This window comes from Seriola lalandi, unplaced genomic scaffold (genome assembly GCF_002814215.2).
Source record: "Seriola lalandi dorsalis isolate HSWRI2012SDOR001 ecotype SW California unplaced genomic scaffold, Sedor1 jcf7180002054293, whole genome shotgun sequence".
Taxonomy (NCBI): Eukaryota; Metazoa; Chordata; class Actinopteri; order Carangiformes; family Carangidae; genus Seriola; species Seriola lalandi.
The window spans coordinates 493,448-515,379 of NW_019524846.1; the positions used below are offsets into that span (position 1 = coordinate 493,448).

At 42.3% G+C, this 21,932-nt stretch overlaps 2 protein-coding genes across 4 annotated transcripts in view; one reads left to right on the plus strand and one right to left on the minus strand.

Annotated features, from left to right (window-relative positions):
* Positions 1–735: 735 nt before the first annotated feature.
* Positions 736–4,532, plus strand: dda1 (DET1 and DDB1 associated 1). The gene is made up of 5 exons (XM_023406005.2): positions 736–1,063; positions 1,638–1,718; positions 1,918–1,969; positions 2,177–2,238; positions 2,427–4,532. Exons 1-5 carry the CDS (start codon positions 1,055–1,057, stop codon positions 2,529–2,531), a joined length of 309 nt encoding a protein of 102 aa, XP_023261773.1. The 5' UTR covers positions 736–1,054; the 3' UTR covers positions 2,532–4,532.
* A 162-nt stretch (positions 4,533–4,694) lies between these two features.
* The window catches only part of ano8b (anoctamin 8b), a 36,767-nt gene continuing 19,529 nt past the window's right edge, over positions 4,695–21,932 (minus strand). For 2 of the 3 annotated variants that reach the window (XM_023406006.1, XM_087173928.1), the window contains exons 3-20: positions 21,837–21,932; positions 17,941–18,079; positions 17,755–17,851; positions 17,341–17,457; positions 17,023–17,150; positions 16,750–16,911; positions 16,439–16,591; positions 16,069–16,195; positions 15,789–15,844; positions 15,597–15,671; positions 15,303–15,437; positions 13,187–13,434; positions 12,611–12,770; positions 12,062–12,466; positions 10,701–10,892; positions 10,204–10,335; positions 9,317–9,427; positions 4,695–8,894 (exon numbers count right to left, since the gene is read on the minus strand). The exon at positions 21,837–21,932 is cut by the window's right edge and continues 37 nt beyond it. In XM_023406006.1, the coding sequence (XP_023261774.1) occupies positions 8,133–8,894; positions 9,317–9,427; positions 10,204–10,335; positions 10,701–10,892; positions 12,062–12,466; positions 12,611–12,770; positions 13,187–13,434; positions 15,303–15,437; positions 15,597–15,671; positions 15,789–15,844; positions 16,069–16,195; positions 16,439–16,591; positions 16,750–16,911; positions 17,023–17,150; positions 17,341–17,457; positions 17,755–17,851; positions 17,941–18,079; positions 21,837–21,932 (3,295 nt within the window). In that variant the 3' untranslated portion in view covers positions 4,695–8,132. The remainder of the gene's footprint in view (positions 8,895–9,316; positions 9,428–10,203; positions 10,336–10,700; positions 10,893–12,061; positions 12,467–12,610; positions 12,771–13,186; positions 13,435–15,302; positions 15,438–15,596; positions 15,672–15,788; positions 15,845–16,068; positions 16,196–16,438; positions 16,592–16,749; positions 16,912–17,022; positions 17,151–17,340; positions 17,458–17,754; positions 17,852–17,940; positions 18,080–21,836) is intronic. The other variant, XM_023406007.1, reaches the window with a different exon arrangement.

The window sequence follows — 21,932 nt, forward strand, 5'->3', positions numbered from 1 at the left end:
AAAAAAGATTGTACACAAATTATTATTCTAAGAGATAATTTTGATTTGTCTTAAAACATGTCAGGAGATGATCTCTTTAAGTAAAACTAAAACGTGATGTGTGTTAAATAACAATGGATCTCCGGGTTTAGGCAATATAATACTGAATTGGTGTATGGAGTTTGACTGCAATTCTCTTTCAGAACCTGACCTAGCATATCTATTCACAGATATAAACATCTCATAATGTGGTAAACTCACCAGATGACCTACTAAGTTAAAAATACAGAATGTGTCATTATCTTATTCTGAGAACAAAACAAAAAAAGGATAATTGTATCCAACTGCATTTTTGACAGAATATTTCATACTACCTTGATGGTTTATGTTTTGTCTTATATTATTTTTACACTGGATTTTTATTCCCTGAGCCTCAGAGAAATTGTCTTTTTTTTTCAATTTCATTCTTGTATAGTTGGATTAGAATAGAATAGAATAGAATAGAATAGAATAGAATAGAATAAAATTGAATTGAATAGAAGAAGCCTTGTTAACTTTACCATCGGCTTCACCGTGTTCAGATAAAGACCAATATACGTATGGATCAGTAGCTGCTGATGTTTTTTATAATGAAGCTCGCATGTGCACAGCAAATTACCTAGTCTAAATTCTGTTTAATGATTGGCTCTCTGGTCGAGCTGCTACCACGTGGGTGTAATGGTACACCAATGGACGCTCCCGGGGCGTGGCCTAGAAAGCATCGCTACCATCATGCTAGCTGAAGGAGTCCTGTCTAACTAGCTTTGCTAACTCATGCCATGACAGCTTGGGTTATTTATTCTGATTGTGTTATCTTTTTTTTCATGAACACTGGGATCTAGAATGGAAACAACTTGTGCGTGAAGTTCGTTGTCTTGTTTGCCAAGAGGAGCCGATAGGACAGTTAACCTCAGTTAACTAGCCAGTAAGCTAGCGCGGCTAACTGTAACATACTCACACTGCCTGCCATCACGACCAGCACAACAGACACCAAGCCAAGCCCGCAAGTCGGCGTTTCGACGTTTCTACCATTATCATGGAGAAGGTACTTATTCCACATACACCACATTTCTAACGTTAACTCAATAAGCTGCTCTACACTTCTCAGAGGACATATAACAGCTAGCTTGCTAAGTAACAGTTAGCTGCTAGCCACACCTGCTCCTCCTGTTGGCATTCATTTACCACGGCCAAGCCGGCATCGCTTTGTGCTCAGCCCCGACTCGCTAATTTAAAACCACTTGCTGGACACTCTATCAGATATCATCACCTCCATTAACTGGAGGTTACCGGGGACGTTACAGGGGGAGCAGCAGGCCCGTTGGTGTGCAGGGGTTGTTAAGATGAGGGAACGCCCAGCACCAACCCAGTCAATGTTATTTGGAATCCACAGACATTTGCAGGGACACCTCCGTCTATCTAACGTCTGTATTAGATGACACTTGACACTTACACTGTGGTAAAGAAATGCCACAGGTGAATAACAACAGTCCGTTTGTTGACAGTAGAATCTCTGTGGAGGGCAGATAGAGAGACGGTGTGGGCTTGTAGTCTTTACGGTCGCATTACATGCAAGATGAAAGATAAGTCATTTGGTAAACCTCACCCTCTTCCCACAGGCGGATTTCTTGAAAGGACTTCCTGTCTATAATAAGACCAACTTCAGCAGGTTTCATGCAGACTCTGTTTGTAAAGCATCTGTAAGTAGCCTATGATAATCTTTATTTCCTCAGACTGTCATTAATCCCACCGAATATTTGTTATAGAGTAGATGTGTAGCAGTGCTCATATATCAAGATCAAAAATGATGTGATAATTCCCTAAGTAAATAGACAAAAACAGTGCATAAGTAGAATGCACAGCTGCAATTTGTAACCTCTCTTTCCTCTGCTGTTGCAGAATCGGAGGCCCTCTGTGTACCTTCCAACACGTGAATACCCCTCTGAACAGAGTAAGTACCAATCTCACGGTAAATAGTTTGATAGAATAATCATAAATATTAAAAGGACAGTCAGCTGTTATTAACAGAAGCCGTTGTTGTGGTTAGTCACTGATGTATTTTCAACAAATACATCATTCTGTGGTTTTGACTGTGCGGTAAACTGATGAGCTTTAAACATAATTTGTCAGTAATATGCGGGCTGTGCTTGCTCTACAGTTATTGTAACAGAGAAGACCAACATCCTACTGCGTTACCTCCATCAGCAGTGGGACAAAAAGGTGAGCATGTGCATTTCTTTTGAGTTAATTTCCTAAGTCTAGCTTCATTTATTGACTGTCATTCTCTGAGTCTGTTTATTATGAGCCTCATAATACAATGATTAATCTTTGGTCTTTAGTAGCTTGAATGTTATTAAAAAGAAACTGTAATTTTTACTGACTGATGTATAATCCTTTGTGTCAAACAGAATGCAGCAAAAAAAAGGGAACAGGAACAAGGTGAGGGCGACAGCCCAGCACCCCCAAGGAAGATCGCCAGGACAGATAGCCAAGAGATGAATGAGGACTCATAAGTGTGTGTGTGTGTGTGTGTGTGTGTGTGTGTGTGTGCGTGCGTGCGTGCGTGCGTGCGTGTGTGTGTGAGAGTGTGTGTGTGTGAGAGAGAGAGAGAGAATGTGTGTGTGTTTGCGTATACAGGGTATAGCCAACAGAAACTACCAAAAACAAAAGATAATCCCCACCCGAATAGAGACTTCTGACCATTCTGTACTGTGGCAGGATGCCTTTCCTGTCATGAAATTAAGTGTCACTCATAAGAAATTAGGGAAATTCCTATCAACAAAGCAGTCATTAATGGTGAAAAGATTGAGTGCATGAAAACATCTCAAAGTCAGCGTTAGTCACTGACATTGACAGAACCATCACCAGGGAGGGAACTTTATACTGGTGTCTTTTAATTAATATTGGCTATTCCCTGGGTGGGTTAGTGTACATGTATATGTTTGTATGCATGCTGAGCTGTGAGTGTGTGTGTTTATTGTGTGCTGTACTGTGCATGTGTATGAGGTGAGTGAATAGTTGTCAGAGTAGATTTAAGATCAGAGATGGACTTGACAGATAAAGTCAGACACTACCCTTATAATCAGTCTCATAACTGGTACATGACTTGTGTAGCCTTCTGTCTCCTGGAGAGTCTGTCCTGATTTGTGCAGAGATAACATTTTGTTACTGTTTTAATTTTATTATAACTATTATTGTTTATGTATGGCAATGAGCTTCCTGCCAGCCACAGTGCCCGCCCTCTCAGTTTCACTGCCCACTCTGCAACCACATGGGGGCATTGCAACATTTCTCCACTGTTTGAATCAACAGAACCAACAATGCACTGTGAAGAACAGCACAAAGTAGAAGCAACTCTTCCCCTTAGATGTGTGTGTGTGGTGAATATGCATATCTTCATTCTATTCTGGGACTTGTGCTTGTAGGATTAATGTTGTGTTGGTGTCTCTGAGATATATTTTTACATCTAGCACCACCATCTGGCCAATCGAAGCTAGTAAGAAAGGGTTTGGCCTTGAGTTTTAGCTTCTCTGTCATCAAAGGATGTAAAAGAAAAAGAAGGAAAAAGTTACATCCAACTATGAAAATGTTAATCATATTGTTGGATTTTCAGTTGCACAACTTGGAAACAGCACAGATAATGAAGCAAAATATGTATAGTAATGTATGGAAAAGGGAAAAAGAATACCTTGTGTGTAAATAATTACCAATACAAGAATTAGTTTATCCAATGGAATATCTTTGTGTCTGCCTTTTTGTAAAATATTACATGCCTGTGGATACAATAGAAAATCACCCTTGTGAAGGAAAAGACAAGAGCCCCGTGTCCAGTGGATGTTATCTTGCCTTGCATGTTAATGTTTTCACGGCTGGGTTTTATATTCCTGGACCAGTAGTAAAACTTAAGGGGTGCTGGGGTTGTGGTGTTATCTGGTATGACTGTGGAAGGTATTAGCCTAGAGGCCTTACAACCTGTCGTCATGGTTCGGACCCTTTTGCTCCCCCAGCTCAGGGCCCGGGATAGCTGTACTGTTCGCCCTGTCTTTGTGACAGCCCCGCATGGTTTTTGTCTGAGAGCTGGCTTAGATGAACACACGGGGGTTTAAAGTGGTGTTATATTTTCAGCCATAGAATGCACAATAAGCATGCACAGCAAAGTGCAGTCGCCATCCTGCCTTGTTCCAGAGATTCAGTTTGTATTGGTGTCATATACTGTACAACACTGAATAAAGCTTTTTATTAAATGTTCTTACCACTGCCCATCAGAGTCAATTCAAAGCCTCCTGTCCTTCCTGTCCTTTTACCGGTGGATGCTGCAGCGTGGGTTGACAGTGTGGTCAGTCATCTTCCTAACTACAGTGTAAATACCCTGTCTGTTTTCGAAGCGTAAAACCGTGTTATGCTTCTGCTCAGATAGACTGTTGTACTACACCCTAAGCCTTGCCCCATCTCATGTGTGTTAGATAAGACATGTTCTTTTTAGCTTTGCTGAAATAAAACTGGACTGAAACTGGGTTTTTGTGATGTGGTACTTTAAATACATGATATATTATTCATTATATTTCTCAACTCCTTGACTTCAGGAGATTCTGTAAATCTTGAGGTTAATAATTTGTGCGGGTGAAAAAAAAAAACCACACTGATAGTTTTGCAGGAACAAGTCAGTCAACACAAAATGCATTTCAAATAGTTTTATTAACTATTTTTCAGGTCTTACAAAAATATGACAAAATAAATTAAAAGAAATAAATAGTCCCATTTCCCAGTATTTTTCTTTAAAAGATTTTTTGTACAGTGGTACATTGGAAGAGCAAATGATGTTCAGCAAGTGAGGCTTCCATGACGATGACTTATCTTAAACTTTGAGGTTAGGGTCAGGTTTTAATGTAGTTGGGGTGAGAGTCTCACCTGAAGTCCAGAAGACAGTACATTTACTAAATTCACTCAGTCCTTTCCACTGATATCCCATTAGACTGACTTGGAAGTGTAGATACAATAAGCCTAAACTCCTAAAAGAACTGTTGCTGCTGTGATCGTGAATTAAAGACAGCTGATGAGTCCTTATGAGAGGGACGCCTGAGCTTGGCCCAGGAGAACGGTGATGGTGTCGTCACTGGCATGGGATTAAGTTTTCAATGAAACCCAAAACGATTCAACATCTGTTACTTTACTTCAATTAATGCTTATTTAAAGACCTCCATTGTAACAATATGCAAAATTTGTTGCTGCTGCCAAGAGTGCAAGGATGAAAGTAGTGATAAGTTGGTTAATGGTATCCATTTCTACTCTACGAAGTTGCAAGTTTTCCCTGAATAAGGAGGAACTACATACATGGAGGCATGACCTAAACTCCACTGTGATATGTCAGTGTCAGCAAATGCCCTTATCTCTGCCCTCTCTCTCCGGTTACCTCTAATTCTTTCGACAAAAACTTTCAAATGATGATGAACAGACTCTATTGCATCATGGTGTCATTCATCCCTGAAATCCAAATGCTGCAAGAAAAAAAGGGTTAGATGAGACAGTGCTCATCTACGCTGTACCATCTCCATCTCTGCTATGCCGTTGTTCTGCTGTGAACTTTCCTTTTTAACAATGACCAGCCTGTGAGAATGATACACAAAGACACTGAAGATCTTACATTTCTCCCAGTCTTGCACTTCTCATTTTACATGTATAATGAACAAGACTTCCTAATATAAAAAAAGAACGTACTGTAGATAGCCAGCAAAATGATACTTTGACCACACAAATGTCCTACTTCCTTATTGCATTTGATGTCAGTAAGATCTTTTTGTCTCTCTGCGGAAGTATGTTTTTGTATTTTCTTTATGCATGTGACTGAAAGGTGGACTTCACGCACTGTGAAGTTTTTATAGACACATGAAAGGAGCAACAGAATATACAAACCTGTTTGAAGCTCCCTAGAATCGTCAGATTGTGTAAACACAAAGCGCTAGATGGATGAGATTCTTGTTATTATTCTTAACTGGGTGTCAGGGGGAAATTCCTCACGTTAAATAAGAGACAGGATGGGGCTGAGAGAGCTGTCACTGACGGTGAAAACTAAGGAGATACAAAGAAAAGATGCATAGAGTCTGGCTGGGGATAATGCAGGAGGAATTGGTGCTGCGGGTGGGGGGGGGGGGGTTAGTCTAGACTTATAGTATTACATGTAAGTCTCCTACATCTTATTGCCAAAATCCTTGCCAGAGGTGATGGTGTGGGAATGCATAGTTAATGTTCCTGTCTCTCACCCTACAGTGCAACGGCCTCTGAAACTATTTCTCACTGTGTACTTTATCTTATGAGACCCCATAATGCATTTCCCTTTCAAAGAGCTCTTCTACTGCAGCCAGACGCTCTAATCTCACTGCCCCTGCTGTACACTGATAACAAGACACTGATTTTATGGGTTAATAGTCAATAGTTAATTGAGATAAGTGGTTTAACGACACACTTTTCTGTGCAGGTAAACTGTGGCGCCACCTTCTGGAGGCCCTGCAAGAAGTGAATCACGGGTTAATGGCAGATGATGCTGATGCTGATGCTGATGATGATGATGATGATAATGATGATGATGATGGGCTTACTTGAGGAACATATTTTTCATAAACAGCGCTGAAGTACATGATTAACAGAATATACGGAACACACATCTCGGGATAAGAGTATAATCCGAAAAAATAACACTTTGGTTAAAAAAGGAAATCTCAATCATCAGCAAATGGTGCGTATAAAAAAGATATGGAGCTCAACATAAATAAGAGCAACTATTGTTTTGTTTTTTGTTTTTTAAAAAAAGCCTCATTTGAATATTTTGGAAAATCCCACAGTTGCTGAGAGCAGGGACATGGTGAGGAGATAACATGTACTGTGTGGAAGGAGGAAAACAAACAATCCAGCTTTTGCATAATGTTATGAGGCAGGCTGGTGTCGGCTCTCTCTCTCTCCTGCAGAGAGAGGATACGTTTCTATGCAGGGCGTCAGGGTTTAGTGCAAATGTTACCTCTTTAACTCTGCGCTCGTTTGCCAAGTCTGGTTCGAGTGTGTGGAATGGAGCACCATCTGTGTTTACAAGGTGCTCTGCGGGCTTGGATGGAGAACAGCACTCAACAGGCCTCCATGCGCCACTTTTTCAAAATCATCCTCGTCTACTTCTAGTTTTATTTATTCATTTATTTTTTGCTTTTTCTTGTCTCTCTTCCGCTTGCTCTCTCGGGAAAAATACTGGTGTGTAACAGCTTGATTTTGTAAGCTCGTTACTTTCTTTTTGCACAAATCGGAGTCTGGCGCAGGGCGGGAGGAAGTGTACAAAGCTCAGGCATCACCTCTGCTTTGAAAAATAAAGCTGGTGATATATCAGGGATGCTTATTAAAGGGGGGGGGCATTGTGTGATGATTGATAAGGATAATTATAACACTGATTGATATTGCTTTTCCATTTTTCCACTTCAATACAAAAGTGAGGGGCCCAAGAATTCCTCACGGTTAAAAATGAGACAGTATCTAATGATCACTTGTGTTGTGACAGCTAAAGAACACTCTCAGTAGTAATTTGATGTACAATCGGTGATCCTTTCTTACCACTGTATTAGTTTTTAAAATCTTTATCCTCCACAACAAACTGTTATGTCCTTAGTGGGAGGCCACTGAGACGCTTACAATTTCTGACTAGAAGAAATCAAGAAACACAGCTCTCTGCTTTAAAGGCTTAAAAATATTAGAAACGCAGCTCATGCATTTCTTCATGTATTGCAGACAAGGAAAGATTTGTATGTTTGTGTGTGTGTGTAAGGGAGTGTGTGTGTGTGTGTGTGTGTGTGTGTGTGTGTGTGTGTGTGTGTGTGTGTGTGTGTGTGTGTTTGTGTTTTATCCGGTCATAATAGGAAGGCTTACTTCTTTCTTATAAAGCCTGTTTTTTGTCTCTCAGCAAAAAAGCAAACCAAAACAACGGTCATCTCTCATCAGTTTCATCTTTTCCTCTCTCTGCTTCAAGTACTTCTACACATGGCCTACGACAATACAGAGGGTAGGTCAGGCCTTTCCTCACAGTAAACACATCACTTCTTCAGTTGAGATGTAACCAAAGACAAGTTTGTTCTCTGGAGCTACTACACTTTAGAGCCGGCCGTGTCCAAGTCTGTTGAATGTCCGTTCTCAGACTCTTCCCCTCCAGGCGAGGGGATCTCGTCCGGAACGCCGTTCAAGTCAGACCTGGAAGGTTGTCTTTCTGATGTCTGTGATGACGATCCTTCCCCAGATCTGGGCAGCGGAGCCCCGTTCACACATGTCCCTCCCTCAGATTTCCCAAAGTTAAACAGTTTCCCAGGGTTGAAGGCTTTGCTGGGTGACTGAGAACGCTCCTGAGAGCTGCTACCTGATGATGAAGATGATGATGATGATGATGATGATGAGGAGGAGGCTGTTGCCGTGGCATTAGAGGCTGCAGCGGCAGCCGCTGAAACCGCAGCACCTTCCTTCTTATTCTCAGGTGACTTGAGGAATTTGAAGCTCAGGAACCCGGGCAGCTTCGGCTCATTGCCGGTGGGCGACTGCGGGGAGCGGGCGCCACCTGAGGAGAACTTGCTCTGCAGTGGGATGATCTGTTTCAGCTTCATCACATTATTGTTGGCCAGCAGAGAGCTGGGCCTCTTGGGTTTGTCTGACCCGCTACCCCCTCCTCCTCCTCCCCCGGGGCGTGATTTGCTGCCATGACTTTTGTCGTGGTGGTGATCCCCAGAGGAGTCACCCTTGCTTTCGTCCCGCTCCCTTTCCCTGCGGGCCATATGCTCCGCCTGCCTCTGCCTCTCCTCCTCCTCCCTCTTCCTCCTCTGCAGCTGTTGGTAATGCTGCTGTGCCTGCCGCTCATGCTTCTGCAGAGGAAGGGAAACATTCCCACAATGTATTTACTAGAATCAGCAGTAAGCCAACTAACCATTACCATACTGCAGTGCTACCATCTAACAGATCCCTTACTACAGAAAGAACCTTGCATCGGTGCTGCAGGGTCCACTACAGCTTAATCTCTTTTCCATGTTCTATGTGTATTTCTCAAAAGTGTTGTTGCTAAAATATCACCTGAAGTGTAAGACAAGCAAATAATCTCCAGAAAGAAAGCTGCAGTGCTGCAGCACAGCATGTCTCCAGCAGAAAGTTTGGCTCACAAGCTGGCTATAGATTTTTTATTATATTACAGTACAGATGGAGTCTTCTGAGGGCTTGTTCAAACTGCCTGAAAAGCTCTTCAACTTTATTCCTCTCAAATTAAACTTTCTCACATGGTCTCAAAATTTACCTTAAAGGCCTCCCTGCGCTGATAGTCCAGTTTAGCCATTTCCTCTCTGACCCAGGTAGGAATGTCAGGTATGGCCACATGAATGATGTACTTCAGGAGAATGGCAAAGTGCTGCAGACAGACAGAGAGATAAAAACAAAACAATGACTACGTGAAAGTTCAATCCCAGTCAGAAACAGATCACAGTGCTTCAGAATACTTTTTCCGGGGGATGTTACTTGAACTAATTCCTGCAAAACAACATTTGAGCCGTGAAATTCTCCTTCTGCTGGGCCTGACGTCTTTACCAGGCCAAGACAGAGCTGTAGGCTTTTCCTTAATATATACAGCTGCACAGCTGACAGAACAAGTTCCAAAATATGTTAAAAGTAGTGGAAGAAACATGGAGAGTTGTATATTTCATGCACATTATTTTTGTTGGGGTTTCAACAGTATTTCTCTTGTGCTATTTTCAGTCACTTGAAGAAATAGTTGATGTAAGACACCTTTTGGTTCGGGTGTCTATAGATGACCCCACAATAAGAGAAGCTGGAATGCTCAGTTATGCTCTAACAGCACATACTGTATTTACCATAAGCACACAACACACTAGACATTTGATAGATGTATATAGTATTGATCGACCACCACATCTTCCTGTAAAATATTTGTTTAAAATCTTCTGGATCACAGGATGATGTGTTCTGTAATTAACAGAGTAACAACATGTTTCTGTGTAAAATGGGTGGACGTTCATGTGTGTTTGCAGTTTAAACACCACGCACATTTTAACAGTAATTTTGTGCTGGGTCATAAGAAAACGGGTGACTTGGAAATGCTGGTGGCCAGAGAAAAAGTTTGGAAAAGCACTGCTCTAAGCACTTCAGAGCGACTCGCAGGGAACGAACCTCGAGGATGACGATAGAGATGATGGCCATCTCAGGGCTGAGCCACGGGAAGAGACGCTGTAGCTGACCACACTGACCAATCAGGTAACAATTCACTATGATGGCAATCAGGCCCATGGCTTCCATTGCAGTCTGAACAAGAGGAAAAAAAAAAGAACCGATTTCAGCTCTGCTGTTTCTTAGAAATGGCTTTATGCTTTGCTGAGAACAGAGAATCATTTAATTAAGTTCAGTTAAATTTTTGTCATTAGATATTAGCAGCAATTTAACCGATTAAATCAGTAGATTGACTGAATTGATTTCATGCCATTGTTACATACTGTAGTTAACGTTAGTGCTGTTTACACGAGCATCGACTCTCTTTAACCTTCAAAGCCAGTTTTTGTGCATCTGTCAGTATCAAATACTATTTGGGTGAAAATGAATTCAGTCAACTTCCAGGAAAGGCAGAAAAATCCCATGAGCTCATGTTAACTTTCACAGTGGGTTTCCCTAACCTGCCACTGGCCGATGCTCTCCACTCTGAGTCCAAAGGGCCTCTGCAGACCAGTGCAGAGCTTAAAGGCATCGCTGCGGATCTCGATGATGTTGTTGATGAGAGCGCACATGGCAGCCAGAGGGAAGGCTGAGGAGAAGAGCACCACGTATCCGAACTGGACAAACATCTCTTGGTAGTCCTGGAAGGTGTCCTGAGAGGGACAAAATGGATCATTACACTAAAGCTCTACCCAGTACATACTGTATATACTGAATGCTAGTATTTGCCAGCTAGAAGACAAGACTGCGTTTCTGTACAGTAAATCAATGTGCAGTAGTACTAAACAACCACATAGTCATATGTCATATAGTCAGTTATGATTTTTTGTAACATAAGACAGCGTTATTCAGTTTACACTCTTGGCACTTGTGAGGTGTCGTGTAACTGTGAAGGCTGAGGGACTGTGATGGATTCATGTTGCAGTGCTGACCTACAGTAAGTATGATGACTCAGTCAAGTGATCTCCATCTGGCAACATGTATGGCCAAGTTGTTTACCTACTATTATACACGATTTTACAACCACTTCCAATCTATTCTGACTTGAACCTAAACCATCTGCAACTGTACATGATGATTCATGTAAAGACTATATTATGTGGCAGATTCTACAGAGGAAATCTTCACGAACTTAGTTTCATGAAAAAACTAAGTCAAATTCTGTCAGGCTGGATGTTTTTCTCATGCTTTTATCTATTATGAATAATAATGAAAATTAATAGTAATGAAAATTTCTACTCATCCATTTTAGAGATTTTGGAAAGAAGGATTCAACAATCAATCATCAAAAGTCAATCAGCTTTCCTAATAATCTACCTGAAGACAAATCATTTTTTGAATCAGACCATAATGAAACACAGGGACTAGTCCTTCTACCTGTTGCTATGAATGTCAAAGAAAAGCGGATCTACTTCCTGGTCAACTTGCTAGCTGCCTTATTCTTCCACACACAGTGGTTTGTTTACAGTAGTGCAAAGTCGTGGCTCACTCACTTTTTAAAATGACAGGGTACACATTGTGCAGTTTCCTTTGCCTGCCAGTTTGGTACAACTGAAGTTTTTTAGAAATACGTGGGAGCCTCTGTAAACCAATTAACATAATTTTAATTAATTAAAGACTGCGCTTCTCAAATGTCTGCAACAGAGGTGATGAGTAACCTGTTTCCATGACTAATAGTCATAATAGACTAAAATATGAGGATAACACCCAGCTTCAAAAATACTGGAATTTATCTTCAAATGGTTTCAAAGGATACAAAGTATCACCCTTTAAAACTCTGTGCACAGTTTACAGATGAGGTGAAGTATCCGGGCCTTCTTACAGCATAAGTCTGCATGCAGCTCTCCATCTCAGCCTGAGTGAGCGTGTTGCTCTCTCTCTCTTCAGGTGGGTCCATCCATGATTCCCTTTTCGTTTTAGGCTCGGGTCTCTCAGTGCTCCGGCCTCTTCTTCTGTGTCGCAGCGACGTGCTGCTCTCAGACCCAGAGGGCAGCGGAGCGGTGCCGGCGGCAGCTGCAGCAGAAACGGCAGCAGCATTGACTCCCTCGGCCGCCCCTGTCCCTCCCCCACCGGACTCCTTCACATCATGGATGCCATTATCATCATCGTCGTCACACATTTCAAACACAGAGGCAGGGTCCATTCCTTTTTCCACCATAGTGGGGCTCCCCTCCTCCAGGAAACTGTTGTCCATGGGGGGCCCACTGCAGACTGGCCTTCTGTCCACCTGAGCAACATCATCAGCAACTACCATTACTACTAATAACAACTGTTACTCTGATTGCATAGCACCTTTTTTTTTTTAAACAAATGATAAAAGTGCTACAGTATAAGCAGATTAACACATTTATGTTATCACACTGTATTGTACCTTCTCTATGAAGCTGACTTTCCTCAGCTTCAGACCACAGTCGATCAGACTTTCCTCCTCCGTCTCTCCTTCACTGAACCTCCCACTGTCAGCCTCGTCCCTCTCACCTCGCTCGTCTTCATCAGGCACCCCGCATCCCCCGTTTAAACACTTCTTCTCCCTGAGAGGAGTTGAAGAGACCAACAGACGTCAACGTGTACATTTACTGCTCACAGAGGTTCCCTGATGGTCTATTTACTCAGTGTCTGATCAGCATCAATCATAACTGCATGCAAATAGACAGACAAAGGCAGAGACAGATTAAGTGGCTTTTTATTTGAACTCAACCACGTCTGTTTGTAGTGACTAATACTCTGAGTGTTGGTGTAAGTGACAACTGCAAACACATAAATGTCATCGCTCATCACACTGATCGCTTCTCTAAAAGCATGCTGCAAATTGCATCATCAAAGGATTAATTTCACTTGTTTTTGACATCCAAATGTTAATACTTACTCTAGTGCACATACATATTTTACTAAAGTGTATGTTTACTGCATTTATTTATTGAAACAGAGTTTTAATAATGTGTTTCACCTTCTTTCTGGATGCCCCACCCCGGGCCTGGTGCCCCTCAGTCCAGGTCCTGGCATGGCCTGGTCAGTGGGAGAGATCTGGGCTTTCCCAGCTGCCAGTCGGGCGTATTTTAGCAGCACCGAGAGCAGCAGGTCCCACACAGCTCGCAGTGTAAGCTCTCCCAGCTTGTGGCGCTCATACAGGTAAGGCTGCAGCACCTCCTTCACATTTTGAAGGAACTGGCGTATGATGAGCAGAGTGGCCAGCATCTGACAAGAACGGACAGAAATGAGCTGCCACAGTGAGCGAATAATCCAGAGCATTCGAAAGAAACGCTTCCCTGGAAAAAAAATGCAAACAGTTTCAGGTGCAATGGGTGAGAGGAAGGTGGAGGGGGCAGAAAGAAGACCAGCGGGACAGAAGAGAGGATATGATCATAGGCTGAGAGAGCAGTGGGACACACTGTTATAGAACAAATCAATCAAAACAAAAGTATATATGCAGACTTTATCCACAGGCAAATCACTTCAGACAGAAAACTGCTGCTGAACGTTTCCCAGTGCATTAAAAATGTCTTGACTGGGATGTTTCCACAGGTGTGATATGTATAAAAGAACCAAGAGGGAGCAGTGCAGCTGCAGTTTCATGCTCCATCTAATTCACTGTTTCAATGGCTTCAATGCTTTCAATGTGTTGAATTGAAGATGATGACTGATGAACATGGACATCGAAGGCCTTTCAATAATACTCATAACCTCGAAGGACAGATACACTTCAAATGACAGACTTTAGGAAGCACCAATATGCTTAAAGGGTATTCCAGTTTATTAAAAATTGGGTCTATTTTTATAGTGTTGGGCCGTACACAACATGTAAAATACTGTCAGAGCTGAGAGACATTTTGGCCCAAAAAAAACAGAACACCAGACATATCCTTTAACTCTGAAAAATTTAAAGAACTGCATCACAAACCTTACAATCCTTTAATCTAAAAGCAATTGCCCCCAAGTCAAATAATGCTGATGCACAGAATGCAAACGCAAAACCACAATGAATTCCTGACAAGGACATGGACACAATGTTATTTTCAGTCAATGATGGGAGACCTCGGAAATGGAGATAAGGAGTTGCTGTTCTCCCACGGCTACCTACTGGAACAGTCAGCACAGATATGTCAGAGTCAGACACTGGCAGAATCAAGCTGACAACACCAGATGGTTTTCATTTCAGACATTTCAGTGTTTTTGCAATGATTTAGCCAGGTTATTCTTACTTCAGAGGCAGCAATTTATTTACATTATGAAGATTAACTGGATCCAAGAAAAGTCATGTCTGCCTGTATTTTTTTAAGGTTATTTTACTCCTGCGTATTCATGCAGTTCTTTAGTAAGTGGACCGATTGACTTAGCAAAAAAGTAAATATACTTTGACAAATATTTGCAGAAGCAGGGCTGTATCGGTCGGTACTCAGACTTGGGAAAACAATGAAGTCGGGTGATGCTAACACATTACGACGAGCTGAGTGAGGTGGCACTCCGGCGGAGAGCGGCGCAGAAACTGACAGACTGAGTGAGAAATTGAGGAATGAGTGGTGAGAGTTGTATCAAAAAATTCACACCTTCCCACTGCGTGGAAGGAAAAGACCAATAAAAATAAAAAAATACACATTGACCCCCATATAACCATGTCAATGAAAACGGAAAAGCAAAAGAAACCTACTCAAAGATTTTAACCAGGAAGGATGTTGGTGAGGGGGCCTAATGGAGGGAAAATGGAAGGATGAGCTGTGAGGTTTCAGTCGGTCAGAAATGAAAACACCAATCATTTAAACAATCAGACATTATCTTCCACGTACAATTTAAAATATAAATGCATGAAGCAGCTCCTCTGTCACTGCTGTCTGGTGAAAGCCATGTTTCCAAATGATGTAGTTTTCACAACGACAGAAAAGACCAAAATTCGCAGTTGCGAGCTTTTACCAGACAGAGACAATCAGAAGGCAAACAACAATACTTTTTTACAAGTATTATTGTTTGCTAGTTCATTGCGTGGTTCAAACGTGGCATGCAAAGGGATGACAGGGGTGGTCAGAAATGGACCATTGACCTCCCACTCAGAGGATGAACAGGGGTCATACTTTGGACCTGAGCAAAGCCCTGGAGGACCAAGGGACAGAGACCACAAGCATCCAGATCTTGAGGAAGAGGGAGGGCAGCACATTCACCCGGATCTGCCGCTGCAGACTCCTTAACAGAGACAACACCAGCAGCATCTTCCACAGATGGACAAATGGATGGATGCGTGGATGGATGGTTATGGAAATCAATGCATGGAAGCAGAGAGAGCAAAGTATATAAGGATGGGAGACTGCAACAACACACGTTGGAAGCCAGGAGATTCACTGAGGCATTAGAGCCGGGATGTTGCTTACCTCCTTCAGGCGCTCCATGTCTTTGAGGTAGAATCCAATGTAAAAAAGGCTGAGATAAGAATTTACAAACTGAAACTGCAAGAGAAAGAAATGCCAGGTGTCATTAAAAAGAAAATGATATGAAAAGAAATGTTTAAAAAAATAAGATTCTAAATCACGTGGGTATTTTAGATATTATGAAAATTCACTCACAAGAACCATTTTGATGATGAGATTTTTCTCATAGGCACTCTGGAGTCTATAGTTTTCTGTGGAATAAAAATCATCTCTTATTGTACCTCCAGACCCACTCATAAACAATGTAATACACTGTGAAATTAAAAAGTAAATTACTAATTAGAGTTTACAAGAGATTACAACTGATCCACGAAGAGCGTTAACCTGCAATTTTATTGCTTATTATCTGCTATAAGACATGCTCTGGTCTGAACGTGAATGTAGATTTGGATCACTCCAGGAGCTTGACTCTTACCCATGTCGTTGAGCCAGCAGGCAATTTTCCTGTACACCTCGTCACATGCGGTCACAGTGATAGCTAGCATAATTTTGGGGATGAAGCGAGCTAGCCGGGGCATTTCCTTGATCCCCATCACAAATTCCTGCGGAGACACAATCGCAGGTGAGGTTGTTTTCTCTTGCTTTATTAACATTAGGTTCCACTCACTGTCTGTATAGTCTATATCATACAGCCGTCAAAGAAATTTGACTTTTAACAGGTTTGTGGCATCACTACAACCACCCTCAAAAGAAATTTCTGACACTAAATAAGGACAGATGCATGGAGAAGGAGATTTTCGACCACAAAAATACTGGTACACAACAGATGCTGACAGCTGACTGACCTGCAGCTCAAAGCAGATGAGCATGACCAGGAAGACAAAACAGAGACAGAGGATACAGATGGGCAGGCTGACCAGCCACCTGAAGACACGCCTCCGCCACGGAGGATAGTAGAACTCCTCACATCCTGTTATGGGACTACAGCGCTTGACTCCCTGCCGACAGAGAGAGAGAGAGAGAGAGAGAGAGAGAGAGAGAGAGAGAGAGAGAGAGAGAGAGAGAGAGAGAAAGAGAGAGAGACAAAGAAAGTATAAACAGGGCCTGAAAGAGAAGAGGGGAAGAAAGGAGGAGGGGAGGCTTTAGTTTCTCTCACCCGGAACTGAGGCCGTGGTTCCTCCAGGGATTCAGCGGGCGTGTCCAGAGTTCCCCATTTGTACGCCAGCTCGGCGCCCCTCCTCTTCCACCGCTCCAGAAACAGAGTGGCCCACACCACGTTGAACAGCGCAAACACCACACAGCAGATGTCACGGCTAGTCTGGAAGGCCCCAAACGCAAAAACACAGATGCTCAAGACTATGATCAAGCAACGTGATTTGTCGGTGGCGGTCAGCGATTAAAGCTGTTTGAGGCTATAACAGTCTCTCACCTGATCTGACTCGGTGAGCATCCACAGCACAAAGCCGATCACAGCAGGATACAACATAGAGGTGGTGTAGAACCCCAACCAGGCAAAATACATGGCGATCTTCACCCCAAAGTAGTCACAGATATCATCTGTAAATATCAGAATGAGTAAAATCATTCGAAACAAACATTATAATAAAAGGTTGTAAATATGGAACGACTGTATGTGCGAAGTATGTCACTCAAACTGTATCAAAAGCACCTTCTTATGTCTTGTGGTTGTACAACAGTATTACATTAACATTAGTGTGTGTCTCCACTCGTGTTTTGATGTACCAACCTAAGGGCTGTTTCTCACAAACAGCCTGGACCCAGGACTTCATCAACTGACTGAGGATCCTCTGCTCATGGAGAGGAAACACCTGCTGGATCACACCTCGCGCGCTCAGCTCTGGGACTGCAGAGAATAATAAAGCAAGATGGAATTATTGTAAATTTAATTTGTTCAAAAAGAGAAACACAGATAGATCAGAGAGGAACAGGTAACAGAGCAGTATGTGAAGACAAAACTAAAACTATCAGCTGCAGTAAACCATGAGATACATCACAGTCGTCTCCTCAGGATTTCAAACCCAAACCAACTGAGGGATTATTTCCAAAGCTCTTCAGGAACTGTCCTCTGTTTAACAAACACAAGCATCGCCAGGCGTCTAGTGACACTGTTGTGATAAAGCAAAAAAAGAAAGGAGCTTACTAATTGGCTGGCCCTCCAGGAAGTTGATATTATGAAGCACCTCCCCGTGTTTGGCACGTAGATTGTCCAGCCAGTACTTAATGATGCTCTGCCTCTCCTGCGGTGAACAAGAGGCGCGAGTCAGGTGAGGTCTTGAGAGCATGTTTACCTGCATACGTGTGTGTGTGTGTGTGCGTGCATGCTGACCTGTGAGGTGAAGAAGCACAACTCGCTTTCAATGTTCTCGTAGATGTAGTCCTCCTCACAGGAGAAGCTTCGCGTTCCTCCCCCAAACTCGGGCTTCACCGCTTTCCTCAGTGCCATCTCCTCAGCTCCTCGCAACAAACTGCAGGACACACACAGAGAGAGAGAGAGAGAGAGAGAGAGAGAGAGAGAGAGAGAGAGAGAGAGAGAGAGAGAGAGAGGACAATAAAGACACTTCTTCAATCTGAGGTGTTCAGTTTTCTGTGCGTTACCTCAACTTGTCTTGACAACATTTGCGTCAGTGAGTGTTGGCCTACATACTGGTTCTCAGAATTGTCAATAACCCACAGATAATGTGCCTCAAGCTGCTGCACTCAGCTGACAGTTACAGCGTTACAGCATGTAGGTGGAGAGAGCAGTATTGATAGTGATTGCATAGTAACAGCAAGAGTTATTTTGCCAGCTGACAAAAAGGAAGCAGTCATTCCCATTATTCAGGTCATCTCTTGTAGAGGCAATGCATTCTGGTCTACTTGGGGCTGCTGCTGGTAAAGAAATTTATTTATCCCAGTGTAAATTGTTGATCTTTGGTACAAAATCCATTTTTTAATAATCTTGTTCTTTGAATGTGAGGGGCTTGTACATTTCTTGTTTAATGCTGACATTAATAATAAACAGGTATTTTGATGATCGATTATTCTCTTAAGTAATTTATGAAACCAATATGCCAAATATTCTCTTGTTCCAACTTCTCAAATGTGATTGAAATGTGAGGATTTACTGTTTTATCACTGAAAATGTATGGTGAACTTTGGAGTGTTGGTTGGACAATACAAGCAGTCTGAAGATGTAACCTTGTACTCTGGGAAAGATTTTTGGACATTTTATAGAATAAACTATTTATGAATTTGTCAAAAAATAAATAAAATTATTAAAATAATAGTTAGTTGTGTCCTATTGTGTATGGCTGAACAAAATTCTACGAAACTCAATTTTAGCTGTGTAGTAAACATTCTGCTGTAAGTTACGACAGTTATTTGGCCAGTTTTCCACAGAAAAAAGCAGAGATGGATGAACCCTTACAGTGTTTAAGTCAGCTCAACTCTCCTCTAATGTCTTAACCTCATCACTCTCTCTCATCATCTCATTTCCCATCAACCCCTCCTCCATGTCTCCTCTCTTCCTCCTCCTCCTCCTCTCCAGCCACTGTGTCTCCTCTCCCCTCCACCTTCTCCATCCTCCTGTCTCTCTTCCCTCCCCCTTCACTCTCCATCCTTTTATCTCCCAGAGTCCTCTCCTTTGCCCCCAGCCCCCACACCCCACCTCCTCTTTTATCCCATCATTCCTTTCTCCTCTCCTTCTGTCCTTCCCAGCGGCTTTGTGCTGAAATCGCAGTAATAATGCAGCACCACGCCCTCTGTTCCCTACAGGCTGACAGCTCACCTCTCTCTCTCTGTCTTTCTCTCTCTCTCTCTATGTCACATGTACATGTATATATAGTCTATACACACACGTACAGGAAGTCAGCCTAGGTGGGCTTGTAACATCCATCCATCAGGCAGCTCCGGGCACTTTGAGGAGCAGGACAGTGAAGTATGTTCAGCACTATGATGGATTACAGCAGAAATGCGATGTGTAAGCTTCTGTATCACCGCTGAATACTGCTTAGTGTGCAGCACTATCAAAATAAAAGTCCTTTTCTGAGGAAAAACAATGCCGTATCTATTTAAACCAACTGCTTAGTAATCTAAGCCAATAACTACAAGGCCCTTCAGAGGTGTGCAGCTCCTGCTGCTGCCAAGAATCTTAATGAGATCCCCCCCCTTTTTTTTATTGAATCAAAACCTTTATTGCTTTTTACACTCTCTTTCCAAATATCAGGAGTCTTAATTTAAAGATGCAGGCAAAGGCAATGTGCGGACAAAGCTAACCTTATAAGAGAACAGAATATTGCTGAGGGGGAACGCTGCACATAAGGTTTATGCTAATTTAGCAAGTATCTATCAGGTGTAATGTAGAAACTCAGCAGAACAGGACGACATGCTGTAAAGTGCCCAGTCAGAGCTGAGGAATGAGTAATGGGTTGGATATCAGGTAAGAAAAAGAGGCTGTCACACCGAGTATGCTAATTGCCAAAACTGTGCTTCCTGCTCAAGTTGTTTTCAAAGCAACAATTGGAGCCATTCTGAAAATAAAACACAAAACATCTCTGAACCCATGTCTCCAGCTGTTCCGATGCTGGTCTCATACCCCTCTCACAGCACAGAATTTCGGCGCTGGTTACTGATCTCTTTCAAAACAAGCACATAGGGGAGAGAACAATGCTGCTTCAGATGATATCATGATAAAAACACAAGCCTGCATACGGAGGGTGACGCACCTGGAGCCCTGGTATTCTCACACAGCTAAAAAACTCTCACTGCTTCAGTAGGCAAAGGGAACGACTATCCACGGTGAGTGGACGGAATACTTTCTGGCTTATCTTTTCTATCACGTAAAATGTAGGTCAACCTATCCAACAGTAGGTGTGTGTGTGTGTGTGGGGGGGTTGTGCCTCGTTTCACACAGGAATCATTTTTCCTTGAGCATTTCTTTAAAAATCTAGTAGCACACTTTCAGAAAGCACTTTCTCCATCCTCCCACCACATCACCTCTCCTCACTCCTTCCTTTTACTTTCCCGTCCTCATCCTTCTCTTTCTCTGTCACTCCCCCTGTTTCTTTTGTCTTTCCTTCTGGCCATCTGGCCATTTCTATTCTATTAAAAGGTTTGGTCAAGACTCTTTTTTTTTTCGAGCTAAATGCACAGTCAGCAGAGAGGACTCAACATTTGTCAAGTGGTGAAATACAGTATGGAACAACGAGTGCTACCCCGATCTGCTGGATTGTATTTCTCAGTATTTATACACCAAAGTCATCGCTGAGATTAAAATGACCCTGGGCTCGTCCCCAGTTCCCCTGGGGATTTTTTTCAAAACAAGAGACAATGGCTGGGTAGCATAATCAGAGCGAATACAATCCATACTGTTTAGCCTGACTCCGACCCTCTGCAAAACTTTAAATAACCTGCAGCACAGCAGCCAGAAGCAGAGCAGTGGTGCTGATACACCAGGCATCATGGCAGCTTCACTAATGGGTCACTGTGTATGAGCTAAACTGCTGTGCCCACTATAGCTGCAGCTAAATATAAAACCATGATAAATGAAGGTACAATTTTACACCAGCAAAGAACAACAGGGATATTTTTGTAACTCCAGTGGTAGCATTTAAAAATAAGTACAACCTCAAACTACTCGAGGAAGTGATATACTGCATTATTCATTACCCAGTTTATTCATTTCCTGTCTCTGTGGAGGAAAGTTACAGCTGTAACTTCCTGCCTGTTTTCTGTCCAGGGTGACAGGATGATTCATTCACACGACTACAGTAAACACAGCAGGAACAGCGCCACCTGGAAAAGGTCATGGGACCAAAGTAGAAATCACGCTCTAGGACGTGTTCAGCTGACAGGGATAACACGAGCCATCAAAATGAAGTATCTTCATACATTTGGGGAATATTTTTTTTTATCATTTTAGAATTTCATTTTGGGAAATGAAAACATTGATTCCATTCTCATATCTCTCACTGTCGGTTAGAGCAATATTGATTGAATAATTGTCGGTTTAAATAATTTATCAGGTAAATAAAACATTTACTTGTTCCATCTTCTTAAATGAAAGGATTTGCTGCTTCTCTATCTATCGAGTATTTTGGACTGGTAATCAGACAAAACAAGACATCTGAAGATGTCCCCGCCTGTGCTCTGGGAAACTGTGATGAACATCTTTAACTCACAAAAATAAATGGCAGATAGATGAATGAATGAAATAACTGTCAACAGTCTGGGCAGATTTCTTACTTTTCATATGTAGCAGTGACGAAGAACGCGTAGACCCGTGTGTGCTTATGATGTCGAATTTGGATGATGAGCTCTGGGATTCCCAGCCGGATGTGG